This window comes from Adiantum capillus-veneris, chromosome 18 (assembly GCF_014529385.1).
Source record: "Adiantum capillus-veneris isolate H3 chromosome 18, ASM1452938v2, whole genome shotgun sequence".
Lineage (NCBI taxonomy): Eukaryota > Viridiplantae > Streptophyta > Polypodiopsida > Polypodiales > Pteridaceae > Adiantum > Adiantum capillus-veneris.
The window spans coordinates 111677507-111704081 of NC_140948.1; the positions used below are offsets into that span (position 1 = coordinate 111677507).

A 26575-nucleotide genomic window follows, 5' to 3' on the forward strand; every position below is an offset into this window, starting at 1 on the left:
ACATAGCTTGAAGTGGACCCTTTCTCCTGCATAATCTGCATCCGTGTAACCCATTACACATGCTTCCTTTCTTCCAAAGCAAATGCATACGTCTTTTGTACCATTCAAATATCGCATAACCCCTTTCACTGTCTCCCAATGTTTCTTGCCTTGATTTAACATAATCTGCTAACAACTCCCACTGCAAAAGCAATATCAGGACGTGTAGCAATCATAGCATACATCAAACTCCCAACTGCAGATGAATAAGACGCTTGTGCCATTTCAGCCTTTTCCTCTTCAGACTTAGGACAATCATTTTTAGAAAGTTTCACATATGGAGGCAATGGAGTACTCAATGCCTTCCCCGTCTCCATATTGAAACGCTTGAGCACTTTAGCAATGTACTCAGATTGAGACAAATAGACCAATTTCTTGCATCTGTCTCGCTTACTGCGCATGCCAAGGATATGGCTTGCTTCACCCATGTCTTTCATTTCAAAGTTTGCATGTAACTTTGACTTCAAGGCTGAAATCTCATCCCTGCATTTCCCGGCAATTAACATATCATCCACATAAAGGACTAAAATCAACAAACTGCCATCTTTAGCTGTCTTAGTGTAGAGGCAATGGTCCATATCGCTACGTTTGTAGCTTTGAGAGAGCATGAACGAGTAGAATTTACGATACTACTCTCTTGATAACTGTTTTAGACCGTAAAGAAAGGTGTCCTGGAAAAAAGGAACCTTGAGCACACGATTAGGAATTGACACGCCCAAGCGAACTTGGGTTCGTGCGACCTCAACAAGCAAAAAGAATTATTGTGACTCTTGTGGTTCTTTCCTTGAGCGATACAGAACACTGCCAAAGCTCTGATACCAATGTAAGGTGCAGCGGAATGAATGTTTGCGCTTTGCTCAAGATGAGTGCTCCGAACTGTGCTCAAGGTTCCTTTTGTTCTTATGGAAGGGAGAGCCTTCTGTTCTTAATGAGAGAATGCTGTGATCACAAATAAAGTGAATGGACATTGTGCATGCAAGTGTATGAGACTGAGAGATAGAGAGCGAAGAGAGATACGACACCAGAGACGTTGTAAAACCCTCCTCCGAAGGCCCCACTCTCATCGGCGAGAGTGGTCTACTTATGATTGCACAAACTGATACAAACTGAATGCAAGTGACTGATGCAAGTCTCGGCTATGTCGACGATGACGACGGGGATGGCGATACCGACCTAAGGGCTGAAATCTGCAATCTTTTATCTGCTGTCCAAAAACGCTATGGGCTGAAATCTGCGGCAAGTCCAAAAACGCTGATTTAGGGCTGTTTTCTGATGATCTTTGTCGCTGAAAATCTGCAGGTCTTAGGCTGAAAACTGAGGTTTCTTGGGGCTGAATCTGATGGTCTTTCTACTGCTGAAAATCGCCAGGGCTGAAAACTGTAAAGGCTGAAATCTGCAAACGCCAGAATCTCCAAAACGCTAGGGGTGCAATCTGGAAAACGCTAGGTATGCAGGGACTTCTTGCGGTAAAGATTTGCTGCTGATGCTCTGTATCTGAGATGCTAGGCGATGATGCAAAATGCTAGGTGCAAGGGAGCAATGACGATCTTGGGTTGCTGAAAAACGCCAAGAGAAAGGGGGGTTGGCGATGAGGAAAAACGCTAGGACTGAGTCTTGCTTGGAGGGAAGTCTACCAAGGGGTCTTGCTGAGAAGTTGCCTGTTGAGCTTGGCTCTTGTTGCCTCTTCTGCCATTTAGTGTTAGTTTAGGTTTGCTTATATACAAACTTACTCAATTTGCCCTACCTACTTTCCAACAAAAGTCACTTAAAAATAATAAGTGAAAAATGTCAAAAATAGGTAAAATAGGTTAATTGCACTGGAAAATTCCCCTGAAGGATTCTGATGGGAATGCTTATGATCATGTTGTGTGCAACCTGAGGATATGCATCTAATCTAAGTGACTGGGTATGCACGGTCTACGAATAGACTCACAAAAGTGCCAGATCACTTCTAAATCTAGATTGACTGAACCCTTGTCGTGATGTAGCTTGTCCACGGACACATATGGTTGGATGTGTCATGTGACACCATAATCGAGGAATATGCATTTCTTTGACTTAGGAGCCAATTTGCTTCGAAACTCCCTTGGAACATGGCAATACGCTTCATAGCCAAAGATTGTAAGATGCTTGTAAGAAGGTGGTTTCCTAGACCAAAGCTCTTCAGGTACCTTCTCATTTAAAGCCTTGTTAGGAGATCTATTAAAAAGATGGACAGCAGTTGCTAATGCTTCCGCCCAAAATCCATTAGGCAACTCTGCAGTAGACAACATGTTACGTAACTTCTCTTGTATGGTACGGTTCATCCTCTCAGTAACACCATTTTGTGGAGGGTTACATGGAGCAGTCAACTCTCTTTTGATGCCTTTGGAATCACAAAAATTTTGAAAGGCTTTAGTGACATACTCACCACCATTGTCTGACCTTACGCACTTGACTTACTTGCCAGACTGATTCTCCACTAATGCCACAAAATTTTGAAATTTTGAAAGAACTTTGTCCTTCTTCCTGAGAGGATCTACCCACACTTTCCTTGAGAAGTCATCAATGAATGTAACAAAGTACAATGAACCTCCCATGGATACGTTAGGCATAGGTCCACACACACCACTATGCACTAACTCTAATGGCTCGCTTTTCGGGGTGCTTCCCCTTTTGTGTGGTGACTCTGTTTGTTTACCATAAAGACAATGCTCACAAACTGAAAAGTCCGAGAAATTGAAGCCAGGCACATAACCAAAACGAGACAAGATTTTCATTCCCTTTTGAGACATATGTTCTAACTGGCGATGCTACAAAGAAACACTTGGCTACTCGGTTACACAAATTACATGGTTTTTAACATTGGATATATGTAGCATGTACAAAGTCCCAGACTTTGAACCATGTGCTACCACTAAAGAACCTTTGGTGATCTTCCACGAACTATCACCAAATGTGCAGTAATATCCTGCGTCATCCAATTGTCCTATACTAATCAAGCTTTTGGTAAGCTTCGGCACATGTCTCATATTCTTGAGCATGAACGAAGAACCATTCTGAAATTTCAGGTGCACATCGCTGACACCAACTATGTCACAAGCAAAATCATTGCCTAGACGAACACGACCTTTACGGGCTGCATCATATGTACTGAACCACTCTTCGTGAGGAGTCACATGAAACGATGCACCTGAGTCAAAAACCCAATCCTGTAAAGCGTAGTCATCAGTGGCAACCAAAAATGCTGAAACCATGGCAGATTTGAGATAAATGTCTCCATCAGAATCTTCAACAAAAACATTGTTGATCTCTTCAATCTTTATATTGCTTTCCTTAGTCTTGCCTTCTTCCGACTTCTTGTCTTTACCTTTCTCTTGTTTCCACTTTTGACAGTCTTTCTTCATATGACCCTTTTTGTGACAATGATAGCACTCAATGTCTTTTCGGCCACGTGATTTGCGACGAGATTTTCCTCTCTGATTCTGCTTGCCCTTTTCTTGTGATCGACTACGAACAATGAGAGCATTGCTAGTACCACGAGAAGTATCAAGATTCTTCATGCTAACCTCTTCAGTAAGCAAACTGTCCTCAACATCAGCACATGTTAAACCATCAGGAGGTGCTGAATTACTTACTGCTGTGCGAAAAGTATCCCAACTTTCTGGCAACGTAACTAGCAAGAACATTGCTTTGACCGAATTGTCGAAATTGACTGCCTACGTAGAAAGCTGACTGAAAATTGTGTTGAACTCATTGAGAAGGTTGCACATGGGTGTGCCCTCATCCATCTTCAAATCAATTAACTTTTTCAGCCAATAAACCTACGATGCTGCACTTTGCTTTTCATAGAAGTCACATAACTTCTTCCACAGCTCATAACTAGTCTTTTCCATGTTCACATTGAAGTACACATTCTTTAACATAGTCAGCATGATGGTGGACCTGGGAAGCTCATCCAACTCCTGCCAATCATACTCATCCATATCCTCAGGCTTTATCCCCTTCATCTTTATCGATCGGATCTACTTCTTTTGTACTAAGACATTGTAAATTTGTTTCTTCCAAAATGGAAAGTTAGTGCCATCTAACTTCTCAATGTTGAACAAAGAGTTCTCCGATGATGAAGCCATCACTCGACAAGGAACAAAAGTGATAGATCCGATCCACTAAAGAAGATGATAGAAAACTTGAAAAATTTCGGCAAAGTCTCCCTTGTAAAACTGACTTCTGAACCCAAAACAAATGTGTACATTAACTGAAACGCTAATCAAAGTGGCTAAATTGGCAAGATAGAATCTCAAAGAACTGTCACTGTCAATGTCTCCAACTCTAGAAGAGTGTCTCTGACCAACTGAATACTGTCAAATGCATACGCATAAAGATGACAGCAATGCCAACAATGGCGGGTCAGCAGATGCACACCAATACTGCACTAACCACATAAATATACATCCTATGTCGATGCCGAAACTATGGAGATGTCGTGGGCTCGCTCCAAAACCTGTATCACCGAAAGGATCTCCACATTTGAGAATCCCTCAGCTCAATAAAACCTTACCACGACCCTCAACAATAGGCTTTGCATATTTCCATCACAATCCATGAACCGCATAAGATCTTACATGAACCACACATATCCGTTTCTGTAACCGCTGCGACGGTTTGTCTGATTTAATAGACCCTCAAGACCTTACATCAAATATGCATGTGACAGAGATTGCAGAAAGAGTCTACAACGAAAACCTGTACGCAGAAGATCCGACGAAGGTAGACCACCCTGCTGTCTGAACTGAATATCTCTCAAACTGTGCAAAATTTGCAAAAACTTCCTTCTGCAAAGTTGTCGACCACGCGAAAACGGTTGGGGATTGCGGGAATGGACATGAAATAAGTTGTTTTTACAGATCAAAACAGATCTGTAAAAATCTGCAGCTTCTACTTCACAACCTACTGGCAGTTTGAGTGACGTATCTTATAATTGGTAAAGATTTTGAAAAAACTTTCTTATGCAAAGTTGAAGAGGACAAAAAACCGGTCAAGAATCGTGGGAATCGGCTTGAATGAAGACGTTTTGGTAGGGCAGAACAGATCTGCAAAAACGTGCTGTAGTTTTTGCTGCTTCTCCGCTTGCCTCTCCGCTGAGCTCCAATGGTGCTCCCAATCCCTGAGCTCTGATACCAGTTGAAGTGCGCGTGCGAGAGCGTGTGTGTGCGCAGCAATGGAGAAGATAGAAGAAGAGAGGAGACACAGGTTTGGGTGGACTCCAAAACACAATAGTGTTAGGGTTATGAGTCCTTATTCTTTTATGTAGAAAGAATGGTCAGTGTTAGTTCCCGGTAGTTTCCGGCCGCCCAACACTCAGGCGCGGCACCACCCCAACAGCATCTACATCCTTTGGACAATGAAGTTGCTGCTCAATATGGCTACGCTTCGGTTCCACCCTATTAGCACATCCTCGGCACTATGATTCTGGATTATTCACCATCTAATCAACCACTTAACTCAGAGCCATAGATTGCAAAATCTTAGTCTGTGGTGCTCGAAACTGATTGCAGCAGATGGCACACACACTCACTCGTTCGTGAATGTGCGCACACAGAAATTTGGGAGAGTAATGATCGTTTGTAGTTCATGGCTTTACCTGGACCGTTTGTATGTGCATGCCCTTGCTCTTATGTAAATGCTTTATGGGCTGCTCTCTTAGCATGCCGACACTGTGAAATCCATTACAGCTTTGCAAATTTTATATAGTGCGCATTATAGCCTTCACAAAAATCATTATAGCTCTGCAAAAATCAACACTTAAGATATGTATATGCTTGTCCATAAATTAAAATCTTGTGCATTACCATAGAACACATATCAATCTACGTTACTATCTATGCAATCAATAGTGGAGCCGATGCTTTATGGACCTTTCTATTTTTGGTCTGAAGCATTGCTAATCTATGCCGTTGCGCTATGTAGAAACATTTGATTTTGACTTTTCTGTTTGTTATCTGTTCCCTTCTGGTTTGCTTGTTGAATCCAAGGCTTTATATTTTGTGTGCTTATAAAACTGCTGTTTTTGTATAATTCACAGATATATCAAAACTTCAAAGCCACTGTAAACTATTTTTTCGAGGATGCAAATGTTTCAGATGGTCAGCTTGCAGTGCCACAGCATAACCTTGGTTATATTGGACCTCAGAGACCAGCAGCTGGTCCCAATTCTGGACAGTTAAATCCGAGCACACGGTCTTTCAAAACTGTGACAGAATGTCCTCTTATTGTTATGTTCCTTTTCCAGCTGTATCCCCGATATGTGCAGTCCAATATTTCTATTTTGCTACCACTGATGGTGACAGCAATCTCAATACCAGGTCCACAGCAAGTGCCTCCCAACCTTAAAAATCAATATACAGAGCTAAAAGCCGCTCAAGTCAAGGTATGCATCTTTTTTTGAAACACTAGCAAATTTTTTCTTAGCAGATTACATGAGTATCTTCATGCTCTCTGCAGACAGTCTCGTTTCTAACCTACCTTCTACGAAGTTTTGCGGACTATATTCGGCCACATGAAGAAAGCATATCAAAAAGCATCGTCAATCTGCTTGTAACTTGCCCTGATTCTGTTTCAATACGAAAGGTCTGCTCTTAATGTATTTTTTGAGAGTTGTTCTGTGGCTCAAAGTTAAAGTATCTTTCGTCATCAACAATTAAAATGAGGGGCTTTTTAGTGGCGTATGGATGGTTGCTTAAAAGATTTTCTTCCTTGCTTCAGGAGCTCCTTGTGGCCACTCGGCATGTTTTGGCAACTGAATTCAAAAGAGGCTTCTACCCCTTAATAGATAAACTTCTAGAAGAAAGGTATGACTTTCTCCAGGCCTTACTGGTTTGAACCTGAACGTCGCACTTGGCCTGTGCAAGAGAGTTAAAGAGTAATTCCCATGCTTGTCACTTGATCAAATCTTTTCTATTTGTTTGGTGCAATTTGCAAGCAATGTTGGCTAAGTTTTGCACATAATGTAGCATTGCCAAGGTTGGCTAGTTTTCTGTGCTTGCCATTGCTTGAAACGAGAACGATGTTCTGCTTTTACTTGTTGTTTTGTTCTGGAAAGTAGCAAAGCTTCACCATTTCTATCTCTTAATGGAGTTCCTGTGGGGCACTGGTAGAGCTCGCTTTGAAGCCCTTAGACCTTTAGCATACATCTGATTTGAAGCTTTCTGTGATGTCAATTGAGTGGCTTTTTACTTATTGTTTGGTCCAATGAGCAAGCAAGTTTCACCAAACAATAAGTTTCACACATTATCTAGCATTGCCAAGGGTAGTTATTTTACTCTGCTTGTTCTCGCTTGAAAGTAGAAGAACAATATTCTGGGTTAACTTTGTTTTTGTTCTGGAAAGAAGGAAGATTTAGTGTTTCTTTTTTTAACAGAGTTCTTGTGGGCACTGGTCGAGCTTGTTTTGAAGCCCTCAGACCTTTAGCATACAGCATTTTAGCAGAACTAATACACCATGTGCGTCTGGAGTTGAAGCTTCCTCAGGTAACATGCTATTCTACACATCTAGAGTTTGTCGTCCTACAAATGTTTTGTTTTGATGAAGCTTAGATGTTTGCTACTATAAAATGACCGATATTCATGGTTTGCTTTTGCAGCTTTCACGAATTATTTACTTATTCTCAAGGAATATGCATGATTCCTCTCTTCCCCTTAGTGTCCAGACGACGTGTGTTCGCTTGATGCTAAATTTGGTATGTGTAGGGTGACTAAGAAACATATACCTGAACATCCCCCGTCCCTCAGTTGTCCCTCTTTTAGGCTTTTTCTTTTCCAGTCTTCTTCTCTTTTCAAAGTATTAAAGTTGAAGTCTCCATGTCATCGTTCTGGATACTATGGATACTTACAAAAATTTTCCATGCTATCAGTTTGGATCCTATGAATACTTACAAAAGCCTGGTGTTGTGCACAGGCCGAACCCATTTTCATTCGGGGTGTTGACCTGCCTAGTAAGGAGGAAGGTCGCGCTTTGCTGGTCAGTAAGGTTTCACAGTGCATTATATCTATTTTTGTCACGGTCTCTTGAAGTTCTTTTGTTTTAAAACAAAAAGTAAAATGCAGGGACGCATTTTGGATGCATTTGTCAGCAAATTTGGAACCTTAAAGCACATTGTGCCCCAGGTTAGTAATTCTGTTTCTTTATTCAAAATTAAAGGTAAGAAAATCAAGGTTCATTGGCTGATGTGATAGAGTGAGGTCTCTGTTAAAGAACAGAATTCCCTTTAATTGTTTCTATCTAAATGCTTTGTATGAATAAGTGTAGCAGTATGAGTTACAAAATACAAATTCTCTTTCAAATTTCAAACTTGCTTGCCATTCAAAGAAGTTTTTCAGTAGGTTGGCTATTGGACGGTTTCTATTTTACACAGTTACACAGGTGTTTTTGTTTGTAACTTGCTCTTTAAGTGTATTTGTACTAAAGAAGTGCTCCGTCTTTTGTATCCCTTTCTTTTCTGGGTTTTCCTCGCTTTGAGGTTTCCCACTTGTAAATTAATCAAAGCAGATTTACAAAAAAAAAAAAGTATTTGTACTAAAGAGAACACTTGCCTGACTATGATTGCTTCTTCTTTCATAAAACATGAATATTAGAAGAAGAAATTCAATTAATGCTGTGGAATATTTCAAAGGTCGTTCTTCCATGGCATGATGGCTGCATTATTATTGGCATGATTCCTCAAATTGCATGAAAGATTTACAGACTGTAAAAAATATTGTGTAGAGGAAGTTTAGCAGATAGGAAACATCATAGGTCATTTTTAGTCTATAACTTTCCTTTTCTAAATATGGAGGATGGATAGAGCTTGAGACCCATTAGTTTTTTAAGCTTTTGCAAGGTGGCGAAGGGGAAGATGGCAAAGAGCGTCCAAGCTTAAGGACACGGCTGGAGCTGCCTGTTCAGGTGTGTTCATTGTTGCATAATTATCATTTCAGTAAAATAAAGAATCAGCAGCTAGTTCTTATGTGGTGTCATTTCTCTCACAACCATATTGAAACATCCATTATGTTTGAGCAGACAGCTCTTAATCTTCAGATTCCACCTGAGCATGCAAAGGAGGTCGCTGACTGTAAACAGCTTATAAAATCTTTAGTGATGGGTACTATTCTTTCTAAGACATTGCCTGTTTTATTTCTCCTGTAGGCTGTATTGCATTCGGAAAGCTAAGAATGATTTCTTGATTTCCAGGCATGAAAACTCTCATTTGGAGTATAACATATGTAAATTCTCCACAAATGCAACCTGGCCAAGCCCAGGGTGTTGTGAATACCCTGGGTCCCAAGGGAATGAGAGAAGATGAGGTGAGGAAAGACGAGCATTACAAGTCCTGTTGCCATTTATTTATTGGTATGTATACAAAAGCCTGACATTTAGGGTCTTCCAGGTACGACTTGCCACAGGAATTTTAAAAAGTGGAATTCATTGTCTTGCCTTGTACAAGGACAAAGATGAAGAGAGAGATATGTTCCAGCATTATTCAGCAGTTTTTGCAGTCATGGAGCCCAGGAATTTGATGGATATTTTTTCCATGTGTATGCCTCATCTTTTTGAGTGCATGATTAGTAACAATCAGCTTCTGCAAATATTTGCAACTCTTCTCCAGACACCAAAAATTGTGCGGCACTTTGCTGATGTACTTGTAAATTTCTTGGTAGCCAGCAAGCTTGACTTACTGAAGCAACCGGAGTCACCCTCTGCAAAACTAGTTTTGCAGCTTTTTAGATACCTGTTTGTAGCAGTTGCAAAAAGCCAAGGAGATTGTGAACGTGTTCTTCAGCCTCATATTGCAACACTTATGGAGACGTGTATCAAATGTGCAACAGAAGTTGAAAAGCCCCAAGGCTATATGCTTTTGCTCCGCACAATGTTTCAATCTCTTTCAAGCGGGAAGTTTGAGCTGCTTTTTCGAGAATTTATTCCATATTTGCAGCCTTGTCTCAACATGCTTCTTGGAATGTTGGAGGGGCCTACAGGGGTCGAAATGATCGACTTGGTCGTAGAACTTTGTCTCATCATGCCTGCTAGGTTGAGCTCTCTTTTACCTCATCTTCCTCGGCTAATGAAGCCTCTTGTTTTAGCTTTGAAAGGCAATGAAGATCTTGTGGGCTTGGGCTTAAGGACACTCGAACTCTGGATTGACAGCTTAAATCCTGATTTTCTTGAACCCAGTATGGCCAAGGTTATTTCGGAACTTATTTTAACATTATGGACACACCTTCGTCCCAAGCCTTATCCTTGGGGTGCAAAAGCGCTGCAACTGCTGGGCAAACTCGGTGGTAGAAACCGCAGATTTTTTAAAGAGCCACTTTCACTTGATTGCAAGGATAATCCAGAGCATGGTTTGCGGCTAGTCTTAACATTTGAACCCACAACATCGTTTTTGGTTCCATTGGACCGATGCATTTATCTGGCACGAGCAGCTGTCATGCAACCACAACCTGGGGTAGAAGCATTCTATAGAAAACACGCTCTGAAGTTTTTAAGGGTTTGTCTTTGCCTCGTTTTAAACCTGAAAGGAAACATTGGAAATGAAGGGGTGACCTCTGGCCAATTGGGCTTTATGCTTCTGACATCAGTCGATCCATCAAGGCGAAAAGTTGAAACCCTGAACATGAAGGTAGTTTACAGGCTAGATACATACGTTATACTCGTTCTACTTTATAGTAGAGCTTTTCTATAACAATTTTTCACTGATTTCCCTTTCTTATGGATAAAATTTGCAATCTTTCTCTTGTTTTCAGGCAGATCCTGGTGTAAAGACAAAAACGCAGCTTATGGCAGAAAGAACCGTGTTCAAAGTTTTGTTGATGACTGTCATTGCTGCTAGTGCAGAGACTGAACTGCAGGATGCTAAGGATGATTTTATTCCAAACATTTGCCGCCACTTTGCAATGATTTTTCATGTTGATTCATTAGCTGCACCTCCAACAGGTCAAAACGTGGGATCAAATTTGGTTGGGGTCTCAGGTACTAAGGCCAGAAATAAATCTCAAGCTAACCTGAAAGAGCTTGATCCTTTGATTTTCTTGGATGCCTTGGTAGCTGTTTTGGCTGACGAAAACCGGGCACATGCTAAAGCTGCATTGAATGGTCTGAATATATTTGCTGAAACTCTTCTTCTGCTAGCTCGCTCCAAGCATACTGGTATATTGACTGCTCGAGGGGTCAGCACACCCGGAACTCCTATGATGGTTAGCAGTCCTTCAATGAATCCAGTTTACTCACCTCCTCCTGGTGTTCGCATTCCTGTGTTTGAACAGCTTCTTCCAAGGCTCTTACACTGCTGCTATGGTAGCACATGGCAGGCTCAAATGGGTGGTGTGATGGGGTTAGGGGCACTTGTGGGTAAGGCAACAGTCGATACTCTGTGCCTTTTTCAAGTGCGAGCTGTACGTGCCCTTGTATATGTGTTAAAGCGGCTTCCCCAGCATGCTAACAAAGAACAGGAGGAGGCCAGTCAAGTACTTACGCAAGTCTTGCGAGTAGCTAACAATGTTGAAGAGTCAACGAATGAACCTCGCCGTCAGAGTTTCCAAGGTGTTGTTGATGTGCTTGCAGCAGAACTTTTCAACCCAAATGCCACGCATGTTGTAAGGAAGAATGTACAGTCTTGTCTGGCTTTGCTTGCGAGCAGGACAGGCATGGAGGTTTCAGAATTGCTGGAGCCCCTTCATCAGCCACTGCTTCAGCCCCTTATACTGAGGCCTCTACGAACTAAACATCCCGAACAGCAGGTCCAGTCAGTGCAGTTTCTTTAAATCTTTCTGAAAGAAATGCTTGATTCACCTGCACTTTTATGAGTTTTAAGTGATGTTCCAGGGCCATTGATCTTCATTCAAGACTAATCTCTTTGGAGCATTCGCTTTGATACAGGTTGGAACGGTGATGGCACTGAACTTCTGTCTTGCTCTGAGACCTCCACTGCTGAAAATGACTTCTGATTTGGTCACGCTTTTGCAAGAGGTTTTGCAAATAGCTGACACTGATGAAAGTGTGCTTATTGGAAAATTTATGAACCCAAAGCTGGCAGTGACTCTAACCAAGCTGAGAACAGCATGCATTGAGTTGCTGTGTACTGCAATGGCATGGGCTGATTTTAAAACACCAACTCATGCTGACTTGCGGTCCAGGATTATAGCTATGTTCTTCAAGTCCTTGACTTGTCGAACGCCCGAGATTGTAGCTGTTGCAAAAGAAGGGTTACGACAGGCAAGCTTACTGTGATTATTTAATCGCCTGCCATTGCTAGGGCATAACCATCCCTAATAGAATAGGGAAAGATATCTTGCCTTTTTGTAGATCCTGCCATATCTGAGAAAAATTGGTATCTTCTGTTTTCTCATTAACTCCACTTGCTATCTACAGGTAATTCAGCAGCAAAAGATGCCAAAGGACTTGTTACAAAGCAGTCTTAGACCAATTCTGGTCAATCTTGCTCACACAAGAAGCCTTACCATGCCTTTATTGCAAGGTTTAGCTCGCTTGTTGGAGCTTTTGTCAAATTGGTTCAATGTCACTTTAGGGTGTAAGCTCATGGAACATCTCCGAAAATGGTTAGAGCCAGAAAAGCTTGCTCAATCACAGCGCTCATGGAAAGCTGGAGAAGAGCCCAAAATAGCTGCAGGTATTTTCAACAATCATGTTCTTTCACATAGCCATTCTAGGCTTGGATCACCAAAACTAGTGATTGTTTAAATTGGGCCTTAACCATTATCTCCTTGCCACCTATGCTCAAAGTCCATCTAGATATCCCTCCAATATTACACGTTTCTTAGCAAGCCTTTCAGCTTCAGCCTTTCTTGTTCATAGATGGGAAATAATTCAAGTTCAGCGCATTGGCTTCAGTCAACTCTAAATAGAGTCAGAAGTGCATCTTCAATTGTGACATGGTTTGTATGAACTATAATCCCTTAACGGCAGACGCAATAGTAGAAAGGGGTGGGTTGGCCTCATCTTCTACTGAATTATCTCAACGTTTGTGTGTGCATTAGTATAATGAAGTTGTTGCAAACAGTTTCTGAACAACCAATCCAACAACGTTTCCCTTTGTTCTTCATTATTAATGCTGGGAAGAAGGACAAATGATGTACATATAAGCACACATTACGGTTTGGTTCAACAGTGCTTATTGACGGTCAATGTCAACAATCAGTACCTACATACTGATACATAGAATTAATCCTGTTCAAATTAAATTCATTTCAGAGCATTTCCAATACCTACACTTCTTGATAGAAAGCAATATCTGGTAATGTGGATGTTCATGACATATTGAATTCAATACCACTTTGTTTCGGGTTTCTCGTAGCTATGTATTAGTTTGGGCACTGTTGCAATCAAAATATTTAATATAGTTGAACTTTTTGTGATTTAGACAGGTGCTTTGGATTTTTATCTCATTTGATGGCTGGTTACGATTACTTTGCACTCCACATGTATTTGACCTTTTGGGAGGTGTTGAAGGTTTGCAATTTGCATGGATGCACAGTGACACAAACATACTTATGTTGAAGACTGTATAAAAATATATACTTTTACAAATGCATGTAAAGCACTGGTTATGATTCCTTTATGCTTCATAGATACTGGACCTTTTGGGAGAATTTGGCAGGCTTGTGCTTTGCTTGCATGCCCACAAACACACACAGAATTGTGTTGAATTATTATAGAAAGTGTAGTTTTGTAAATGTATGCAAGTTCATTACTTTCAAAAATGTGTGTGCCTACGTGCATGCGAGACAATTTCCCCATTGAAAGATTTGATGGTTGTGCAATTTACATGTTTTACAAGCTTGAACAATTTCTCGCTTTCGAGTGGACAAGTTTGATGTGCTTTAGAAGATGTTTGCTATTGACCAAAGTTCAAACATTTATAGATTCACGTGCTGACACAATCTAGCAGATAAACCTGCTCATGTTTTATAAGTAGTTGTGAAAAATTTATGGCGTGTGTATAAAAACTACTACAATGCTCTAAAATATTCCTTCTGTGTATTTTTCAGCTATTATCGAATTGTTCTATCTTCTTCCAGCAGCTGCAGGAAAGTTCCTGGATGAGCTTGTTACCCTGACAATGCAGTTGGAAGCTGCTTTACCTCAAGGACAGATTTACAGTGAACTTAACAGTCCCTACAGACTACCTCTGACAAAGTTTTTAAATCGCTATGCTGTCGAAGCTGTAGATTATTTTCTTGCTCGATTAACACAGCCAGGCTACTTCAGGAGGTCTGTAATTTAAGCTCTTTTTGGTCTTAAAAGTAATGGTTTTATCTGGAAATGCAGTTAATTTTCTTGGCATGGCACCTGGTGTGTCTCAAGATGTAAGAGATCAGGACCTTGGTTTCCCCAAGATTCATTTTTAGACCCCTTTGTGTGCAGAACTCATCAAGTGCCTAGAGATGTCGTTGTATCCTCCGGATCACTCAGAAACTGATATAATATCATCAGCATATAACGTGATATGGACTGGTGCACTTGATAAGTTGACCCCGTCGCTTCTTCCATGTATTATGAATCTGCCAGCTTGTCGATGTAGAGCCCAAATAAGGTGCAGGAAAATGCGCATCCTCGCTTCACACTGGTGGTGCTAACGATAGTCTCTAACATCCCTCCTTGGCGCTGAGCTTTGCCAAATACTTAACCAGCTCATACAAAGCATGAAGGGCCCAGGTCATCTCTGACAGTATGCTGATTGGAGACGCCAGGATAGCCATTCTCATGGTACTGTGTCAAATGCTTTGTGGAAGTCCACAGCGTAACTTCTGCTTCTGTACCCTAGCTTCTGCTTTCGCATGGCCTCATCAATCAAACATCTTAGTAGAAAGGCCCTCTTGAGACCTGCACGTCCTGGTGCTTGTAAGCCCTCTCGTGTGGAATATAGACTCAACTCTCGTGCTGTATATAAGCTGCTGTGGCGTGATACTCACGCTTGACATATGTGTGCCAAACTTGTGGATGTGTATTCTGCAATAGGTGTAGGTGTTTGGGGCTCTTTAAAATTAATACTGTCTTTGCTCATAAAGAAGTGGAATATGTCGACCTTCTGTGCCTTTGCATAGGCCCTCCTTTACGGCGGGTGAGCCTCCTCATCTCTCTTGTGCTCTATGTGCCCGCTATGTGCATAGGTATGTGTAGAGCGCTTTGCACTGTTCGCCATACCATCTGTTCTTGGGCATGGTCCAAGATTTGGTTGACTCCTGTGTGTGTTCGATGAGAAAAGTTGTCCAGGGCTTCTGAATGCAGTAGTGATGCCATTTGCATAGTCAGTAGTATCCTGGTCGGCCATAGGGTCCATGAGTAAAGGGCCATCGTGCACTCTACTGTCATAGATATCTGCTAGATTCCGTGTGAGTAGATGGTGGGGTGTGGTGTCATTGGAGTGGGGGACTGGAATCATTGGTGAGCCTGCCGATGAGAGTGCTAAGTATGTGTGGTCAGCTCTAATGAGCGGAGGGAGGCTTATGGCCTCCAATGATCCTATAACATAGTCGACTACTCCGCGACTTGTCCTAACATGTCCCATATGCGGGAAACATGTATGTACTCCTGATTCTGGCCACTATGCCATCTTGTTATATACAACAAGGCTGTGGCGTGCCCTCAGTTCTAGCAGATGGTCTCCATAGTGCCATGCATATGGTGATGGCCCCGTATCCTCATCCTCTCTGGCTCCATGCTTAGTGATGGCATGTGAGGACCTTGATGGGGAAAGTAACATAGGACATACCCACATGTATACTTGATTTGTCTCATACGCCGACTTCGGCCTCACATAGACGTTAAAAGGCTTTCTTTCTTTCTTTTCTTTCTTTCTAGAGCTGATCCTCATCTGACCTTTGTGACTTGTCTCATGGGCTATGACTCTAAGGCGTCCTACGAGTTCTCATAGCAAGAGCGCCACGACTCCTCCTGAGCCTCTCGAAGTGCCGTCTCGTGGTCCGTTGTCTGTTGGCAGACTCCCATTACCCAGGTGACCCTCTGTATTATGGGCTACGACTGTGAGGCGTAAGCTGATCCACATCTGACCTCTATCAAGGGCTACGACTCTGAGTAGTCCCTGGATCTTTGGTCGGAAGAGCCCAACAACTCTTGAGCCACTCTAAGTGCCGTACTGTGGTCCGTCATTGTAGGCAGACCCTCATTGGTATCCCTCCACCAGGGTGGCAGTCTCTCTGGGCTCTGGTGTCTTCACCAATGTCTGTCTCCCATCTGTCACATGCTCTAGTCGTCCAGGCTGTGCCCATAGTGAACCTTTGCAATTTTAAACTGCAATATAAATCTGTGAATGTCAGCTATCTTGTGTCCCGTAGGCCCCGTACTGCTAGTCCTTGGGCCAGCCATCAATGATGACCAGATGGTCTCTATAGAAGGCCCTTTTTCCCTCTTCCTCGGTTGTAGTACCCGCATCATATTTGCTCTATGAAGCTCTATCTGCATCTACATGAGGTCATCATCTAAGAAGACAGGGGGTCCCTCGCCATGAAGGAGGACTCTCTTCGTCATTGTACACAACATGTTATCCTGAAGTTGTAATATGAGGGCTCTCTTTTATGTGGTGTCCCTTCCCACCCCTAGGCCTTGGAAAAGGGAGAAGGTCCTTCTTGTGTATAACCTAGCTTTGTGCGCAGCATCTCACAGTTCGGCCTTCTCTGCTATGTCCATGACTCGCATATTGAGCCAGGGGGGGCATGTTGCATCTTCTCTTCCTGCATCATTGTGTGCACAAGTTGTATCTCTTCCTTTTGGGCTTCCTCGTTGACCTCTTTCCGAAGGTTCTTCTTTACTTCCCTCAACCATCTCTTGTTGTTTCCTTTTTTCCTTTAATAGGATCAACTGCAGATGGCTTTGCATGTGGTTCGTAAAGGGTTTTCAGCGTTTGGGCTGATTTATTGAACTTGAGATAGGATCACCAATTACATATGTTAGCCTTCTCCCTTATCCTTGCAGCGCAATATCAAATCTAACATCAAAGCACAATAACTTGAAAATCAGAATAATGGGGGTTCTTTTGATAAGAACATCTGCAAGTCCATAGAATCTCAGATCTCTTGCATTTTGTTTCAATTTGAAGCTTTGTTGTTTATTTTCACAGGTTCATGGATATAATAAGGTCAGAAGCAGGTCAAGTCCTTCGAGATGAATTGGCAAGGTCTCCAGATAAGATTATTGCCACAATTTCAGCACAAGATGGTCTGCCAGCTCCCATTGGAGATGATCCAAATGCAGGAGGGTTGCCAAATCCGGCTGTCAGTGCAAATGCAGTTTCTGGAGCTGAAAGCTTGGTAACTGTACAAGGAAATGGGACAAATTCATTAGAGACTTCTCAATTGCAGTTTCAAGGAATTGCACTCATATCAGCCCTAGTCAAACTTTTACCGGATTGGTTACTGCATAACAGGTCTGTGTTTGATGCCTTGCTGCGCGTTTGGCATTCACCTGCACGACAGGCTCGTCTACAAAATGAGCAAAACTTGACACTAACTCAGGTACAAACAATTCCTATTGATAGTCTTATATTTGCTGGAGGAGGTCAAGCCAATGAAAACTTTGTGCTCCTTGGTTTTCGTGATTATCACCTCTATTCTAATGTTTGCTAGGTGAAAGAGACCAAACGCCTTGTCAAGTGTTTTCTGAATTACTTGCGGCATGACAATGATGAAGTTGGTGTGCTTTTTGACTTACTATCCGTATTCTTGGTCCGCACGCGCATTGACTACACATTTTTAAAGGAGTTCTATATAATTGAGGTATTCCTTGTCTGCTGTTGTCTCTGTGCATAAAAAATGAAAAGCATTGGCATTTGGACATAGGAACACTTATTCACTACCTTGAAGGAGGAATGCTTGTTTCTGTAATCTATGAAATTTTGTGATTATGCACCTTTTTTTGTGTTGATATTTTTGCAAACGTGCAACAGATTGGTGAAGGTTATTCTGCACAGAAGAAAAAGGCAGTCCTTGTACACTTCCTACGTTTGTTCCAAAACAAAGAATTATCCCAGGAGCATCTGGTTGTGGCCATGCAGATGCTTATACTTCCAATGTTGGCACATGCTTTTAAAAACCAGAATTTTGATGTGGTTGACCAAAGTATTATAAAGACAATTGTGGAGAAGCTGCTTGACCCCCCAGAAGAGGTACTAGTTCTGTCCTTGTTAATGTTGTGGACGTCTATATTTGATCTGGAAAGTGTAAGAGAACCTTTTAGAATATAGTAATTTGGGTAGAAGCTTTTTATTTTAATATGATCTGGCATGAGTCATGTCGCTTTTGGGCACGTGTAGTTAATTTTTTGTGATGTCTATCAATACCAGGTGAGCGCAGAGTATGAAGAGCCATTGAGGATAGAGCTCTTGCAATTGGCAACACTTTTGCTAAAACACATGTCAAGTGAATTGGTCCATCATCGCAAAGAGCTCATCAAGTTTGGATGGAATCATCTGAAGCGGGAAGAGAGCGCCAGTAAGCAGTGGGCCTTTGTTAATGTGTGCCACTTTCTAGAAGCTTATCAGGCACCGGAGAAAATTATACTTCAGGTGCAGTGGCATTACACAAGTTTTCATTCACAACGATGCGTTTATCCTGTATTAACATAAACCTTGTCTCCACAGGTTTTTGTTGCCCTTTTACGGACTTGCCAACCAGAGAACAGAGTCCTTGTGAGGCAGGCTCTTGATGTTCTTATGCCAGCTTTACCCAAGAGGTTGCCACTTGGGGAGTACAAGATACCAATATGGATACGGTATACTAAAAAAATATTAGTTGAGGAGGGCCACTCTATACCCAATTCGATTCATATTTTCCAGCTGCTGGTCCGGCATTCAGATCTATTCTACAGCTGTCGTTCTCAGTTTGTTCCGCAAATGGTTAATGCTCTGAGTCGGCTTGGTCTACCAGCAAATACTGCACCAGAAAATAGACGTCTTGCAATTGAACTTGCTGGCCTTGTTGTTGCTTGGGAGAGGAAAAGACAAGCCGAAGTGAAGTCAATATCTGATGCTGATGTGCAGGTCCAGCCAGGAGAAACTATGGCATTAAGTGCAGGTATGAGTGATAATGTAGCTGGGTTAGTTGGCTCCAAGCGAAGCAGTGAGGCAGCTGGCTTGACTGGCATTGCAGATGACATTAGTAAACGAGTCAAAACTGAGAGTGGTCTGCCATCTCTCTCTGCGATGTCCCCTGGAATTGGTGCCGGTGCAGGAACAATACCAAATATAGGTACGCCTGGATCGGTTGGACAACCGGATGAAGAGTTCAAGCCAAATGCTGCCATGGAGGAAATGATAATTAATTTTCTAATTAGGGTGAGCTCTTATTTGGTGTTATAGAAGGGTTTGCACACTTGGGCATTTCCACTCAATCTGGGATTACGTCGATATTTCTGTATTTTCAGGTGGCTTTGGTGACAGAGCCCAAAGATAAAGAGATGGCTGCAATGTACAAACAAGCTCTGGATCTCCTCACACAAGCTCTAGAAGTGTGGCCTACAGCAAATGTTAAATTCAATTATCTGGATAAGCTTCTAGGCAGTGTTCAACCACCTGGGCAAAACAAGGATCCTTCCACAGCTGTAGCTCAGGGTTTGGATGTGATGAACAAGATTATGGAGAAGCAGCCACATTTGTTCGTCCGTAACAATGTGCAGCATATTATTCAAGTGAGTAGCAACTTTGTACCTAGGAGGCAATCAAGCTTTGCCTTTTTTTAAGTTTTAAATCCTGATTCTTAAATTAGATTGGTGTCTTAACATTTTCATTCACATGTGCCCTTATATGAAAGCTGATTGAATCTCACATTAAAACAGGTAAATTGCAAGCTACTTAAAAGTTAAGTTTTTTTTTTGTAAAAGACATGTGTTCTTTTGTTTCTTTTATTTATTTTGTGTTCCTTTTTTGAGTATTAGCAGTTGTTCCTCTTCTTTGCACTGGAAGATGAAGTTTTAAGGAGGTCTTTTACTCCAACTTTGATAGTTATATGTGTGTCTCTCAATTATGTGATTTTGTGCAAACGTCTAAAGTCTTCTTATAGGCCTTCTGAACTTAGAAGGCTATATTAGAAGAGGAAATAAGCAAGCTCCATTCAGCTTCAGTCTTTATAGACAGGTTATACCTGTTACGGATTTGATATGTCACACAGCTGAACAAAGTTGTTTTTACCAGTTGCTCGAGCCATGCTTCAACAGCAAGCTTCCTGATATCGGAAAATCTCTGTGCACCCTTTTGAAGATGGTTTTTGATGCCTTCCCTGTCGAGGCAACAAACACACCACCAGAAATAAAGCCTTTGCATCAAAAAGTTGAAGAACTTATACAGAAACATTTAACGACTGTAACAAATATGCAACCTGCTCTTGATTCCAGCTCTGCCAATGCAATAATTGGTTTCACATGGTCTGTCATAAAGACCCTCACAGAGGGCCAAAAAATGTACATCGATTGGTTTCTACCTGCCTTGGTACGGGTAGTGCAGCGCTTAATCAAAGAGATGTTTTCTGCAACAAGTGCACTTGCTAGACAGGTTTGCTTAGCTCAGCTGGTTTCTGTTTCATCTATTTCAGAACTTGGCTCTTATACAATGTTTTTACGTGTCAGGACCATAGATCTGAGCAAGATGCAGCTGCGAATGCTGCTCGGCTAATGGCAGAGCTGGGTTCTGTAACCACAAACTTGAAAGCTTTGCTAAAACTTGTAAGTGGCAGGGTACTACTGGTCCCTGAATGTAAACGCCTATTTTGGCAATCATTACAAGCTATGCTTGTCGAGAAAGGAACTGATGCAAGTGTTCTTCTCACAATCATTGATATCATCAAAGAATGGATTGACAATGACTTCAAAGCTTCTGTTCCGGGTACATCAGCTGTTCACCTTAGTGTTAAGGATGTGGTTACGTTTCTTCAGAAGCTTTCTCAGGTAGACAAGCAAAATATGAGTGCCTCTGTTCTTGAAGAATGGGAAGGGAAGTATTTGAAGCTGCTGTACCGGTTATGCTCCGACACAAGCAAGTTAGTAGCTTTCTCCTTTATATTTGTCCATCGTGCACTTTTCTTTTATTTTCAAACATGGCAATTTTCCTTTTTTCCTAGATATCTTTTGGCCACGCGACAGGAGATTTTTCAGAGCGTGGAGTGGCAACATATGCTAGGTTTAAGGGCAAGAGATCCAGAGATGCGGCAGAAGTTTTTCACTCTCTACCATGAATCTATCGGAAAAACCTTGTTTCAGAGACTGCATTATATCATAGTTTTACAAGATTGGGAAGCTCTCAGTGATGTCTTTTGGCTTAAACAGGGCCTGGATCTTCTTTTAGCCATTCTAGTGGAACAAGAACCCACGACCCTTGCTCCAAGTTCTGCACAGGTACCTCCGCTAATGGCTACAGGTGGCGTTTCAGAACGGGCAGGAATACAACAGGCGATTGCTGAAACATCTGATGAAAGTGACTCATCTCCCCTAAGTTTTGTTACAATCATCAATAAACATGCCAGATTTCTCAATGAAATGAGTAAGCTGCAGGTAAAACGCTAGCCATGTTGTCCTCATAAGAAGTTAAGTAGTTTTAAGCTTTGTTTCTTTAAACTCTGTTCATTTCATTTTAGGTTGCAGATTTAGTCATTCCTCTAAGGGAATTGGCTCATACAGATTCTAATGTGGCCTATCACTTATGGGTGCTCGTATTCCCAATAGCCTGGGCGACACTTCAAAAAGATGAGCAGGTTGCACTGGCAAAACCGATGATAAATCTTTTTTCCAGGGACTACCATGCCAAACAGCAGGGAAAGAGGCCTAATGTTGTGCAAGCATTACTAGAGGGCTTGTCTCTTAGCCAACCCCAGCCTAAAATCCCAAGTGAGCTGATCAAGTTTTTGGGGAAAAAATACAATGCATGGCATATTGCAATCTCTCTTCTGGAAAGTCATGTCATATTGTTTCCTCAAGAGACTCGCTGTTTTGATGCATTGGCTGAACTGTATCGCTCCATAAATGAGGATGATGTCCGCTTTGGTCTATGGAAGAGACGGCCAATTACATTAGAAACAAGGTCAGGGCTTTCGCTTGTGCAGCATGGATTTTGGCAACGTGCACAAGATGTGTTTTGCCAAGCAATGAACAAGGCAACACAAGGAGGTTACAATAATGTCTCAAAAGCCGAAATGTGCTTATGGGAAGAACAATGGATAGGGTGTGCCAAGCAACTTAGTCAATGGGAATGTCTTACAGAGTTTGGAAAAACTGTGGAAAACTATGAAGTTTTACTAGACTGCTTGTGGAAGCACTCTGATTGGTCGACATTGAAGGATACAGTGCTTGTCAAGGCACAAGTTGAAGATACGTCCAAATTAAGAGTCCTAGAAGCATATGTTGCTCTGCAACAAGGTGCTCTTAATGAAGCCGAGAAGAAGGTTGCCCAAGGCGTCGAACTTGCTTTGCATCAATGGTGGCAGTTTCCTGAGATGGTTGTTCAATCGCACTTTCCTTTGTTGCAGCAATTCCAGCAACTGGTTGAGCTGCAGGAGTCTGGGAGGGTACTATTTGAGATTTCAAATGGGAATAAGCAACTATCTGGGGCTGCCCAGCTAGCAGGAGTACAAACTCCAGGAGGTGTCTACGTGGAGCTGAAGGAGATTTTAGAAACATGGAAGTCAAGAATACCAAATGAGTGGGACGACCTGACTGTTTGGTATGATCTGATGCAGTGGCGCAATCACATGTACACCATAGTAATAAATGCATTCAAAGATTTTTCATCAACAAATCCTCAGCTTCATCAGTTAGGTTATCGTGACAAAGCGTGGAGTGTAAACAAACTAGCTTATGTTGCACGAAAGCAAGGGCTACATGAAGTTTGTATTACGGTTCTGACAAAAATGTATGGCTATTTGACAATGGAAGTTCAGGTGATACATTTCTTTACGCCATGAGTTACTTTTGCTGTTGTGGCGTGCGTAGTATCTAGTCATCTCATCTAACAAAATGCATTGTCTGGTTTCTTAACTGGGACAGGAAGCATTTGTGAAGATTAGGGAGCAAGTGAAGGCCCATTTGGAAATGAAGGGGGAAGTGGTACCTGGATTAAATCTGTTAAATGCGACAAATCTCGACTATTTCTGGCCGCAGCATAAAGCAGAGATTTTCCGTTTGAAGGGGGAGTTCATGCAGAAAATGGGTGATACTGACGCTGCTAACAGTGCTTTCTCTGCTGCCATTTCTCAGTACAAACACCTACCTAAAGGATGGATTAGTTGGGGCAATTTTTGTGATCAGGTTAGGCTATATACATTTATTAAGGTGCTTGCATGATAATTTTTCATCTGTTGATTCTCATATAATTGTAGTTGTGGTCCTTTGTCTTTTACAATTGTGCAAAACGGGACTCACTTTAATTATTAAGATACATAATGAAACAAGCATAGACTTGACTAAAGTATACCTTAATGACTGTTCCCTCCACAATGGACCCAAGCCATAAGGTTGTCTGACCCATTCCATTTATTTGCAAAATTCTCTTGAAGGGGAAATTCAGCTGTCCCAGATGTTCCAGTAATTATGAAAGAATAATTTATTCGCATCATAATATTGTGGTCTTCTTAATCACTTATCAAAGCCGTCCACCATCCTTCGACGGTGAATCAGCCATAAGCTCCCTTTGTCAGTTTCTAGTCTTTCGTGTGGTTTTGCTGTTTGACTTTTTTAGACCTTAGATGTTCTTTTTCATTCCATCTGGTAACTTTTTAGATTATCTTGACATCATGAAGCTTTAAAGATTATCCACATGTCATGTTTGATTTGTTTCGTTGAAATAATAAGCTCAACTCATTGCTCTTTAGTATTTCAGAGGGGTCTGGCTAAACATTAACATTATCTGAAGTTTATGCTATCCTGTTGCTTTTCAACAGGTTTTCCAAGATACAGGTGAAGAACTGTGGCTCGAGTATGCAGTAAGTTGTTTTTTGCAGGGTATCAAGTATGGTATCTCAAATGCTAGAAGTCATTTGGCAAGAGTGCTGTACCTATTAAGTTTTGACAATCAAAATAGAACAGTAGGTAAGGCTTTTGATAAGAATGTAGAGCAGGTACCACACTGGGTGTGGTTATCATGGATTCCGCAACTCTTACTGTCACTTCAGAGGCCCGAGGCACCTCACTGTAAAGCAGTCCTTTTGAAGCTAGCTGGAGTGTATCCTCAGGTCCAGCATTACTTGTTTACTTGTTAAATTGGTTCTGGTATATTCTTGTTTCATTGAAATGAAACTTTTGTTCTAAGATGTCCTTCTAAACTTCTTGTCCCAGTCACTGTATTGCTGGTTACGGACTTATCTTCTTGAGCGTCGAGAGGTAGCAACCAAAGCAGAGCATGCAAGGGGAGCTGCAGCTCAAGGAAGAGCTCAAGCTTCTACAATATCAGGTGGTACCAGCGTCACGACAAGCACAGCAGACAGTAATGTGACTTCTGCTAGTGCACCCCAGGAAATGGCAATAAACAATGGAAGTGGACCGGGTGGTCCTCATTCAGCACATGAAACAGGAACAAACCCTACCCAAGATGCTGACAGAGCAACCATTGGTGATGCATCAGGATCTGAGGCAGGAGCTGTTGGTGGAGAACAAACATCAGGACGAAGAAACATAGGCTCAGGATGGCCTGGGTCAGCGGTGACTGCGTTTGAAGCTGCTAAAGACATTATGGAAGTGCTAAGGACAAAACATCAAAATCTGGCGGGTGAATTAGAGGTGTGTGAAATAGAAAAGATTGGAGTTAGTTGTGATCCTTGTTCGCTGTAAAACATTGACTTGATTTCTTTTATACATGTCTTTTATGTGCGTTCTTTTACAGGTAATGCTTACTGAAATAGGGGCTAGGTTTGTTCCTCTACCTGAAGAACGACTCCTGGCAGTGGTCCATGCTTTGCTACATCGCTGCTACAAATACCCGACAGCCACAACTGCTGAGGTTCCTCAGTCTTTGAAGAAGGAGCTAGCGGGTGTTTGCCGTGCTTGCTTTTCGACAGACACTGTAACAAAGCATCAAGATTTTGTTCAGGAGTACAAAAAGGATTTTGAAAAGGATCTTGATCCAGAAAGCACTGGAACTTTCCCGGCAACCCTTGCAGATTTAACCGAGCGTTTGAAGCACTGGAAGGGTGTCTTGCAAGGGAATGTGGAAGACCGTCTGCCGGCTGTGTTGAAGCTGGAAGAAGAGAGTGTGCAGCTTCGTGACTTTCATGTGCTTGATATCGAAGTGCCGGGGCAGTACTTCAATGATCAGGTCATCCTGCAACAAGGAATTTTGTAAAAGTTTGTTTCTGGTTCGTGCATTGGTTTGATAACTGAGATGATTGTTTGAATCGCTTTGTACTATGTTTTGCAGGAAGTTGCTCCAGATCATACTGTAAAGCTTGATAGAATTGGTGCTGATGTGCCCATAGTTCGGCGCCATGGTAGCAGCCATCGTCGTTTAACCATGCTCGGTAGTGATGGCTCACAATCTCACTTTCTTGTACAAACTTCACTAACTCCTAGTGCTCGAAGTGATGAAAGAATGGTACAGCTTTTTCGTGTTTTAAATCGCCTTTTCGATAAAAATAAGGAATCCAGACGTCGACACTTGGCTTTCCATACTCCAATCATCATCCCAGTTTGGCCGCAGGTATGTCAGTGATTTGATACTGGTTTTGAAGCTTGGAAAAATGTAATGGGTTTTTCTAACGTTTCTGTTTTCCAGGTTCGTCTTGTTGAAGATGATCTTTTGTACAGCACTTTTGGGGAGGTTTATGAGATAAACTGTGCAAGATATGGTCGGGAAGCTGATCTTCCTATCACCCATTTTAAGGATCGTCTAAATCAAGCAGTCACTGGACAGCTTTCAAATGAAGCAATCGTTGATCTTCGGTTGCATACTTACAATGAGATTACTCAAAATTTTGTAACAGAGAATGTGTTTTCACAGTACATGTACAAGACTCTTCCCAGCTGCAACCATCTGTGGACATTCAAGAAGCAGTTTGCAGTGCAGTTGGCTCTGTCCGGTTTTATGTCATATATGCTTCAGATTGGTGGAAGATCACCTAACAAGATTCTATTTGCCAAAAACACTGGAAAAGTGTTTCAAAATGACTTTCATCCTGGTAAGGTTTCTACTTAAATTTATAGCTGTACATGCTTGCTTATATTATTACTGCATTAGTGCCAACTTTAGGCAGTTGTCTCTCTGATTAAACTTAAAGTGCACCTTATTTAACCATATTGTTCTTACTTCTCCTTGATTTGATACAGGTTATGATGCAAACGGTGTCGTTGAATTTTCAGAGCCAGTGCCGTTCAGGCTTACTCGCAATCTTCAGACTTTCTTTACTCCTTTCATTGTGGAGGGTCTTTTTGTGTCGTCAATGTGTGCAGCTGCGCAATCTGTAGTAGCTCCGAAGGTAAAGGCTTTGTTTTGGCTTTTTATAGACGACTGGTTGGTAACCATAGAAGCTGACTAAAAGCACAACAGTGCGATGATGAAAACAACTGTTCTATCTTC

At 41.8% G+C, this 26575-nt stretch overlaps 1 protein-coding gene across 2 annotated transcripts in view; it reads left to right on the top strand.

Annotated features, from left to right (window-relative positions):
• LOC147436212 (uncharacterized) overlaps nucleotides 1-26575 on the top strand; it is a 125807-nt gene that overhangs the window by 56411 nt on the left and 42821 nt on the right. Inside the window, exons 3-35 of one of the 2 annotated variants that reach the window (XM_086489108.1) lie at nucleotides 6104-6448; nucleotides 6523-6648; nucleotides 6784-6869; nucleotides 7439-7547; nucleotides 7661-7756; nucleotides 7975-8037; nucleotides 8124-8183; nucleotides 8887-8961; nucleotides 9076-9157; nucleotides 9247-9359; nucleotides 9443-10675; nucleotides 10800-11792; nucleotides 11932-12267; nucleotides 12424-12682; nucleotides 14061-14283; nucleotides 17150-17543; nucleotides 17655-17804; nucleotides 17975-18193; nucleotides 18371-18592; nucleotides 18668-19100; nucleotides 19176-19360; nucleotides 19450-19713; nucleotides 20216-20572; nucleotides 20647-21056; nucleotides 21138-21567; nucleotides 21651-22949; nucleotides 23056-23316; nucleotides 23949-24239; nucleotides 24343-24783; nucleotides 24887-25318; nucleotides 25421-25699; nucleotides 25775-26177; nucleotides 26326-26474. In XM_086489108.1, coding sequence (XP_086345234.1) covers nucleotides 6104-6448; nucleotides 6523-6648; nucleotides 6784-6869; nucleotides 7439-7547; nucleotides 7661-7756; nucleotides 7975-8037; nucleotides 8124-8183; nucleotides 8887-8961; nucleotides 9076-9157; nucleotides 9247-9359; nucleotides 9443-10675; nucleotides 10800-11792; nucleotides 11932-12267; nucleotides 12424-12682; nucleotides 14061-14283; nucleotides 17150-17543; nucleotides 17655-17804; nucleotides 17975-18193; nucleotides 18371-18592; nucleotides 18668-19100; nucleotides 19176-19360; nucleotides 19450-19713; nucleotides 20216-20572; nucleotides 20647-21056; nucleotides 21138-21567; nucleotides 21651-22949; nucleotides 23056-23316; nucleotides 23949-24239; nucleotides 24343-24783; nucleotides 24887-25318; nucleotides 25421-25699; nucleotides 25775-26177; nucleotides 26326-26474 — 10818 coding nt within the window. Of the gene's footprint in view, nucleotides 1-6103; nucleotides 6449-6522; nucleotides 6649-6783; nucleotides 6870-7438; nucleotides 7548-7660; nucleotides 7757-7974; nucleotides 8038-8123; nucleotides 8184-8886; nucleotides 8962-9075; nucleotides 9158-9246; nucleotides 9360-9442; nucleotides 10676-10799; nucleotides 11793-11931; nucleotides 12268-12423; nucleotides 12683-14060; nucleotides 14284-17149; nucleotides 17544-17654; nucleotides 17805-17974; nucleotides 18194-18370; nucleotides 18593-18667; nucleotides 19361-19449; nucleotides 19714-20215; nucleotides 20573-20646; nucleotides 21057-21137; nucleotides 21568-21650; nucleotides 22950-23055; nucleotides 23317-23948; nucleotides 24240-24342; nucleotides 24784-24886; nucleotides 25319-25420; nucleotides 25700-25774; nucleotides 26178-26325; nucleotides 26475-26575 lie in introns of both variants that reach the window. The other variant, XM_086489107.1, reaches the window with a different exon arrangement.